Source organism: Pieris rapae, chromosome 5 (genome assembly GCF_905147795.1).
Source record: "Pieris rapae chromosome 5, ilPieRapa1.1, whole genome shotgun sequence".
Taxonomy (NCBI): domain Eukaryota; kingdom Metazoa; phylum Arthropoda; class Insecta; order Lepidoptera; family Pieridae; genus Pieris; species Pieris rapae.
This window is the reverse complement of record NC_059513.1, coordinates 1,417,058-1,425,109: the sequence shown is the minus strand read 5'-3', so window position 1 is coordinate 1,425,109 and position 8,052 is coordinate 1,417,058. Positions and strand designations below refer to the sequence as shown.

Here is an 8,052-nt window from a genome sequence, read left to right as displayed (position 1 = left end):
ACTGACAATAAATTATCGATGTGACATTGTACTTTTCTTCTATTTATTTGTACTTATTTATCATGTACTTATTTATATTTCTTTCTTCTTAAGACTCCATTCAAAGAGATTATGGATATTTAAATGTTTGTATAATTCCTTTAACTTGTATCAGGAATAACGATTCTATAACCAAAGCAAGTTCTATTGGTGCACATATAAAGTTTCTATTAGCGCACAGCCGTGCTTCGAGAACACGATGTTGAGGATGAGGGGTCCCATACTTAAGACTACACAAATAAAACAATTCAAATATTTAAAATTTTATTACGTATCAAACGGCAAATCTAAAAACCTTACGAGTCTATAGAAATTAAACAAAAATTTGTCTTATTCTATTCATGATTTTTAAACATTGCTGTGGTGCTCGGCATTCCACATTTTAAATTCAAACTCAAGTCAAATTTAACTAGTAAACTATTATCTATGTAACGTTTGACAGATAGGATTCTGTCCATAGTAATATGGAATATTAAATAAACTGATAGGAATCTACAACTTGGTTGCATGGCGCAAGTTTATATAATACATTAAATTGACATGGGAAATGTTAGACATAGATTATTACATTCATAGAGAGCAGACTTAATATAGGCAATAAACATCTTTGTCTATGAATTATTGAAATGGTATATTATTGCGGTATGGCAGTGTTACAATAATATTGGTCCATGTGAATGCATTTCGGCAAACTACGAGTATAGTCTCTATCACACGATAGTCTATATAACTAATTCAATATATCTAACGTTAACAAGATTATTTTTATCAACCAAATGGTCCATCGTCAGCCGTTTAAAAACTTATTCCGATCGTCTGAATATACCGATATAAAAATATCAGTAGGTATTTAATATCAAAACATATAATCGAAACGAGTTTGTGAACAACAACTAAAATGAGTAAAATTAAGAACTTTCTCGACCCAACTCATTTTTCTATTTTAACGAAATTGGAGTGACTATACAAAAAAACAAAAGTTACACACAGTGGTCAATGACCCCTTCCTTTGTTTATTAAGTCGGTTCAAAAACGTTAATATGTCAAATGTCAGCACGAATAAACAGTGGCGAATTTATTCAGCCTCAATAGGCTTTGCCTTGGGCGGTAAATTTGGGGAGGGTTTTTTTTGTTATCTATTAGAAGTCTAACAGATTGTGTCGTTTACTAATGTTTTATGGTCTGTAATAATATTTGCTTACTGGTTGGAGAATGCGAACGGGATGGTTTGTATAAATTTTTGCTCAAAAACAAAATGATATATACACAAACCAAACCCAAACATTACTTTAAGTGTAATTTCATCGAAATTGTTGGATTGTAAAAATAATCTAGGACATGACCAGTGAAGAGGCGAGGGCGGCACAAATTTCTTATCCTCTACCTTCAAAATTCGTTAATCCGCCACTGTGAATAAAGCTTTCTATTTAAAATAAAAAATCTTGTATAAGAACAGTTTTTAAACATAATTGATAAAGCGACATACACTAATTTAAAGAAAAATCGTTATATATGGAACTTTTTTAAAAGGCAGTTTATCGTTTCAAACCAATTTCAATAAAATTATTAACATTGTTAAATAAAAGAATGTATGGACAATAACATCACTGTTTGGTGCTTCTCATCGTATGCTCGTTCTAAGGTCCATTAAAGCGCTTGCAGTGATGACTCCATGTTTTGAACTCTTACCGAAGCTGAGTTCCGAGTCCCCAATTGTAATTGTTGAGAAGGACGTGGAATTTCTTCTTTGCTGAACGTTCTTTTTGGATTCGGAAGGACTATGGCGAATCGGAAAGAAGTCCTTAGTGATAAAATTCATTGGTTTCTTCTCTTTGGCTTCAAGATAGTCCCCTCGGCAGTTGCCTAACCAGTCGTGTTCGAACGGTTTGGTCGCTTTCACTGGCTTACCTACAAATATTTTAAATGGATTTGCTGTTATATAATAAATATTATACGCCTAAGAAAAATTAAACTTTAATTATGTATTTTCTATACTACTAAGAACTAATACACGTTAAAAAAATTACTATTGACTTTCAAGAACGGAATAAAATAATATAAACTGAAAAGACAACACATGTTTATTATTGTATCGTAAGTTTTATGATATGTGATAGTATTAAGATAGGTATTACCCATTAGGTACCTAAAAAAATTCATCTTTTGGTGACTCGTATGACACAAATACTCGTGGAACTAGTATTTGTATCTAGTATTTTTAAGTACTTGTACTAGAAGTACTAGGTCTGTCTATTACCGAGTACGCTGTACGACTCATGTTTTTTTTTGCGAAGCTTAGCCAAACTTAACCTACTGGTTTAACAGTACTTCCTTGCAAAAACGTTCATAAATAGCTTGGCATTTTATGGGCATTTATAATTAGTGAATATAATTTAATTATATCTTTTTAATGGCAGTCCAGTAAAACGAATCAATTATCTTAAAAAAACACAAGCAAAACTTTTTTATATGTTTCATCATCACTTACTATCTTTTAACAAAAAACACTCACCCAATTTCTCCTTCTCTGCTATTGTTTGATAAGATCGAAATTCCTTGATCGGTCGTTCCAAGGTTTTAGATTTGGTCCGAGGCTTGGGGTCCGCTGATGATATTAGCTTCTTGTGCCTCACTTCAGTATCTTGAAAACTTTTAGACTTCACAGGTGTATGAACGTGAGTTTTGACGCTAAAATTTTTAACATTCAGATTCAGTAAGAATGTATCCTTCGCACATTTTTCTTTTAATATTTAAGAAATTAATATACCTATATTATAACAGTGATAGCACTTCTGAATTCCAATAGTTTTCGAGTTAGAGACAAAGACTTAAAGACAAAATGATTATAGAAAAATAATTTCGCCGCAGATTCAACACATTTGAAAAATGAGATTAAGATTCAGACACGAAACTTACAGCATTATATAACTCACATACGTCAATCAAATACATTTTTGATTTATGGAAGCCAGGCAGGTCTCGTTTCTAAATCTTACTCAATGCGTTTATGCCATTACAAACAGTTTATCAGTGGAATATGAGATGAAAGTATTAAAAAAATAGATAAAACCTCTTTATTTATGGTCTAAACATATCTGGATTTTCATTTAAACCTACCTCGAATGACTCTTTCGTAGCTGAGGGCTCCCTAGAAACCCCTTAGCCATGATGCTGTACAATTTATTCCTGTAGTCATTGACTGACATCTGTTTGTCATCCCGAAGGGGAAGAAGCACGTCTGACGGGAGAGATGGCTCGTCACGTTCGCGGTGGAACCTGAATTTTTAAAAGATTTCGATTTCGATGTTATTACCTGTATTCCAATTTGTATAATTCATGTGAGCAGTGTTAAATTTTTTTTTTCTCCTTCTCTATCTATATCATTGTTTCCTTATTTTAGAGCAGTGTTGTGGCTTCAGCGTGCGATCTTCAACTCTGAGGTCGGAGGTTCGATCCCCTGCTATGAACCAATTAACATTCTATATGCGCATTTAACATTCGCTCGAACTATGAAAGAAACCATATTGAGGAAACCGCTTGCCTTCGATGAAAAAAGTAGACGGCATGTGTCAGGCACAGAAGACTGATTACCTACTTGCCTAAGATGTACAAATTATCATAAAACAGATACAGAACTCTGAGGCCTAGACTTAAAACGTTTGTAGCGCTACTGATTTATTTATTTTAAAATAAACAAATATATTATGAAATACATTAATCCCTTTGTAGATTTATTTTCTTTCACTCACTTAGATACATATTCGTGATGCAAAGCGCGTTCTGCGCTCAATCTCTTAGCCGGGTTAAAAACTAGCAGTCTTTGAACCAAGTCTGCTGCATCTCGAGGGGCACATGACAGAAGTGACGTCAGAGATGACCCCGCGCCTTTGCCTATCGCTTGCTCTTTAATTAAGGAGGAGCCGTAGCCAGTACAAACCGCTGCGATATCTATAAAATATAAGTTTAATTAAACTTGTGACTACCAGTGTTTTCGTAAGCGACTTTTAAATGAATTAACTTAAATAATTGATTTTTTTATATTATGTTTCTTCTTTAGTATGATAAGCTTTTACTAAACCTATAAAAAAATACATATTTATATAAAATAAAGTCGTCTTAGCCTATTTATAACTCAAGGCTGAACCAATTTGGCTGAAAATTGTCGGGGAAGTAGCCTAGAACCAAGAGACGGACATGGGACATGGGACACGCAACAAAAAGCAAAACTAAACAAAATTCAGTCAAAACATCACATCACAAGTTGATTTGTTAAAAATGGTATAACAAAACGCAACTGACAGCTAAACGTGATGTTATCTTTGGTTAAGTATGATTGAAAATTTAACAAATAGAAGTTTTGAAGTTAATTGGTTGATGTGTTTATTTCAAGTTTCTATTAGCTTATCATGGCGTTATTATCATTCACCATGTCACGACCAAGACAGTCGAATCTTTTCCGACAGAGCCGTAAATGGGTGAAAAAAATTTTAGGGATGAAACGCAATAATAATAATATTAACGTCACGAAGATGTGCGAAAGTAGGGAGAGAGTGAGAGCCAGAAAGATTGAGAGAGATAGTAAGGGAAATCGAGAAAAAATATACGGTATTGGATGATGTATTCGTATAGTATTACATATTACAACTTTAGATGGCAATTCTGTCGCACAACATCTTGTGCAGTGAACGCAGATTTTTTAATTTATTTTAAGATTGAAGTTTTACGTAAAATACATGGACTTCTATGGAGTCTGCTTGTTAAAAAATAAAATATACAGTTCCGCTTTTTATTTACATTATATGAAAAGTTATAGAGAATTTAAATTATATCAAATAAATACAGCACACAGAAAAGCACTCCTACAATTACTTATTGACGAAAAAGATAAAATCTGGGGTCTGACACAATACAATACCCACATACCTTCTGACGAGGGTCTGGGCAGAGCAGCCATGATCCTTTCTATCTGATTAACGGTCGATGTTCCCGGGAAGAGGGGGGATCCAGTTAACATCTCTCCCAAGATACATCCCAAAGACCACATATCAATGCCTTTTGTGTAACTGAAATTAGCATTTACAGTAGTAGTGGGAGAATCAAGCGGGCACAATCCAAAATCGATTCGATTTTGTCTATGTATGTCACGCTTGAATTAAAAACAATAAATAAAAACAAATTTAGTATAATTTTAATTTCATTCAATTTAAAATAATACAATATCAATAACACAAACTGTGCTTAATTTTATTTTAATCAATAACTAGTATTATGGAGATAAAAAATCATTTAAATTTAACAAATTCTTCAAAATCCAATTAAAAGCTATGAAGACACTTTAAATCTTAGCAAAAACTATTCAAAGAATTTCGTCTCAAAATGTCGCCACATAATCACTAAAGTCAAATTTCTCAAAATCTACAGCAAGTAAACGTATATTATTATAATTTTAACACATATGATTTGTATTTTTGTATGTATGTATAAAATTAAACATTAGACCGATTATAAAGTCTAAAAAGAGATATGTGAGAGTGAAATCGGCTTTCATTTTTATATTCTTTTTATTTTTTTAAATTATCTCTTCGTCTATGTTGATTTCCTTTAAAGGCAACATTCATAATTGCATTTTATTTTTTTGTACCAATGTATCATTATGCCGAGCGTTGTATATAAAATGCTTCATTATCTCTATGTACATAGGCGAAATTCATTTCCAAAATAATTTGATAATATACCGTCGTTAGAACTTACTTCTTACTAGCTATGAGTATTTCAGGTGCTCTGTACCACCTTGTTGCGACGTAATCAGTCAAGCAAGGATCAGCACCTTCTTCACCACCAGAGTATATCGAGGATACCGACCTTGCTAACCCGAAATCAGCTAACTTTACTCTAAACAAGGAAAGTTCTAGTCGTTAGAATGAGACTAATTCCGTACTATGATTATGTTTATTAAAAAAAACGTTAAATATTGTTTGATAAAATCACTAACACATGTAATCAAGTGCAAGTGTAAGATAAAAAGGTTCACTGGCTTTATTTATACACCCTTAATGTTACTTATCTGCCTATTATGTTAATATAGAAACAAGTCAACGTTTCAACGTTTTCATGCCTCGAAACGGGAAAAGCCTAGAGTTCTTAAGTAGGAGTAGAACTTAGCAGGAAACATAAGAAAAGTCACAGGCAAAAAAAACTGTATTATTTATGTAAACAAACGGACACTTAATGTTAAGTGTTGCCGGCCTTTCAAAAACCCTATCTAGAGGCCAAATATTGATAAATTTAATCTTCATTAAAAGTCTTGTCATTCGAATCGACATAAAACTCAACATACTCACAACTTTATTCGTGTAATGCCTTTAAAAATATTAATTTTTAAAATAAATTAGACAGTGTCGTTAGACGCGTAGAACTCCGCTGATTCAGAGGAAAAGATCGCACAAGTTAGCGTTCGATCTTTTCTTACGCTTCTTTATATATAAGTACCTGCAAGCGCTATCAATGAGGACATTGCTCGGTTTCTGATCCCTATGTATGACATTTCCGGAATGTATATACTTCGTAGCCTTCAGCATTTGGTACATAATATATCGTTTATGTATGTCCTTGAGAATGTTTCCCCTTTTAATCACATTATGTAAATCAGTTTCCATATATTCGAATCCAAGGTATATATCACGGTTATTAGCAGCCCTGAAAGATAAAAATAATACTGGGACACAAAGATACATGTGAATTTAAAAACGGAGTACAAAACGCATTTGTGGTTGGGTTAAGCCAAAGAAAACATTACTTTTACAGTTGTCTCTCTCGTTTTACTTTACCCGGGATACGATTTCCGTCGAAACCAGTCTACTTTTTGTGCATTCTAATTCATAACAAAGGCTGAGTAGGCTGGAACCTAGAGCGACAAATTGGGGTCCTTTTTTTTACTACTTAATAGAAATCAAACAGATTTTGACGTTTTCTGCAACAAATCAAAGGCTGGCAACGCACTCGCGAGCCCTCTGGCATTGAGAGTGACCATGGGCGGCGGTATCACTTAACATCAGATGAGCCTCCTGCCCGTTTGCCCCCTGTTCTATAAAAAAAAAAAACAAATTTTGCCGATGCCTTTCCGCTCTCGCTTATAGCAAACTTCCATATTCCAAAGGAAAACAGCTATTTCGCCGCCCCCCAAGCAGCAATCCACCTCTGCATCATCAGCAGTTCTACTACCGGTTACAGGCGAAACGCGATGCGTACGCGAACTGGTATGTGTATAATTTGGTGCTCAAAAATGAAACCCAAAAATTGTTATAAGAGCAACGAAATCGTTGAATTGTACAAATAAACTAGGACAATTGTTAGAGGTGGGTGGTTAAAACAGCCTAGATACATTAAAAAAATCCGCCACTACAAAGAACGAACAATTTAAGTAAAGTACCTGTGAATACTGTGAAGTTTTACAATATTTGGGTGGTTCCGAAATGATTGTAGAAATATAATCTCTCGAAAGGTCCTTTGGGCATCTGTTTGGTTCCTGAATGCGTCGAATATCTTTTTAATGGCCACGACATCTTTGCTCTTTTTATCAATAGCTTTCCAGACTATGCCATACGCTCCTTTGCCCAATCTTTTCTTTATGTCAAACCTCTTGAGAATGTGTTCGTCGATCTCCGACATGTTTTCTTCTGGACTTTTCTTTTCATCTTTCTTTTTATGCTCATCCTTCTTTGCTTGGTTTTGACTCATTTTCTACTTCTAAACTAAACACAAAATGTTCGGATTTAATATTCATGGTTTGCCAAAACGCAATCGTTTACGATAATTGGGGCACGAGCTAATTTGAATTTAAAGTACTGAGCAACCAAATAATTAGAATAACAATACATATTATTTACTGATAGACACTTACATGCGTAAGAGAAGTTAAGACTATCCATATACATATTTAAAAATTATCAAATTCAATTATATTTTAAAGAAATTGTAAAATCACATTTCATGTTTGACTGGCCGAAATTCATT

General features: G+C 33.6%; 1 protein-coding gene across 1 annotated transcript; it reads right to left on the bottom strand.

The window, feature by feature from the left end:
• Positions 1 to 290: 290 nt before the first annotated feature.
• LOC110996795 (extracellular signal-regulated kinase 2) lies at positions 291 to 8,047 on the bottom strand. Its single transcript, XM_022264633.2, has 9 exons — positions 7,940 to 8,047; positions 7,469 to 7,790; positions 6,529 to 6,735; positions 5,791 to 5,931; positions 4,963 to 5,102; positions 3,789 to 3,987; positions 3,157 to 3,315; positions 2,552 to 2,727; positions 291 to 1,947 (listed from the first exon to the last, which is right to left on the bottom strand). The coding sequence occupies exons 2-9, from the start codon at positions 7,774 to 7,776 to the stop codon at positions 1,661 to 1,663; spliced, it is 1,617 nt and encodes a 538-aa protein (XP_022120325.1). The 5' UTR covers positions 7,777 to 7,790; positions 7,940 to 8,047; the 3' UTR covers positions 291 to 1,660.
• Positions 8,048 to 8,052: the final 5 nt, after the last annotated feature.

Excerpts from the sequence above, each read along its gene's own strand:
- LOC110996795 (XM_022264633.2), bottom strand. The coding sequence starts at position 7,776 with ATGAGTCAAAACCAAGCAAAGAAGGATGAGCATAAAAAGAAAGATGAA. Across the intron at positions 5,103-5,790 it reads ATACTCATAGCTAGTAAGAA|TTACACAAAAGGCATTGATA; the intron begins GTAAGTTCTAAC and ends TGCTAATTTCAG. Across the intron at positions 2,728-3,156 it reads CTACGAAAGAGTCATTCGAG|CGTCAAAACTCACGTTCATA; the intron begins GTAGGTTTAAAT and ends TAAAAATTTTAG.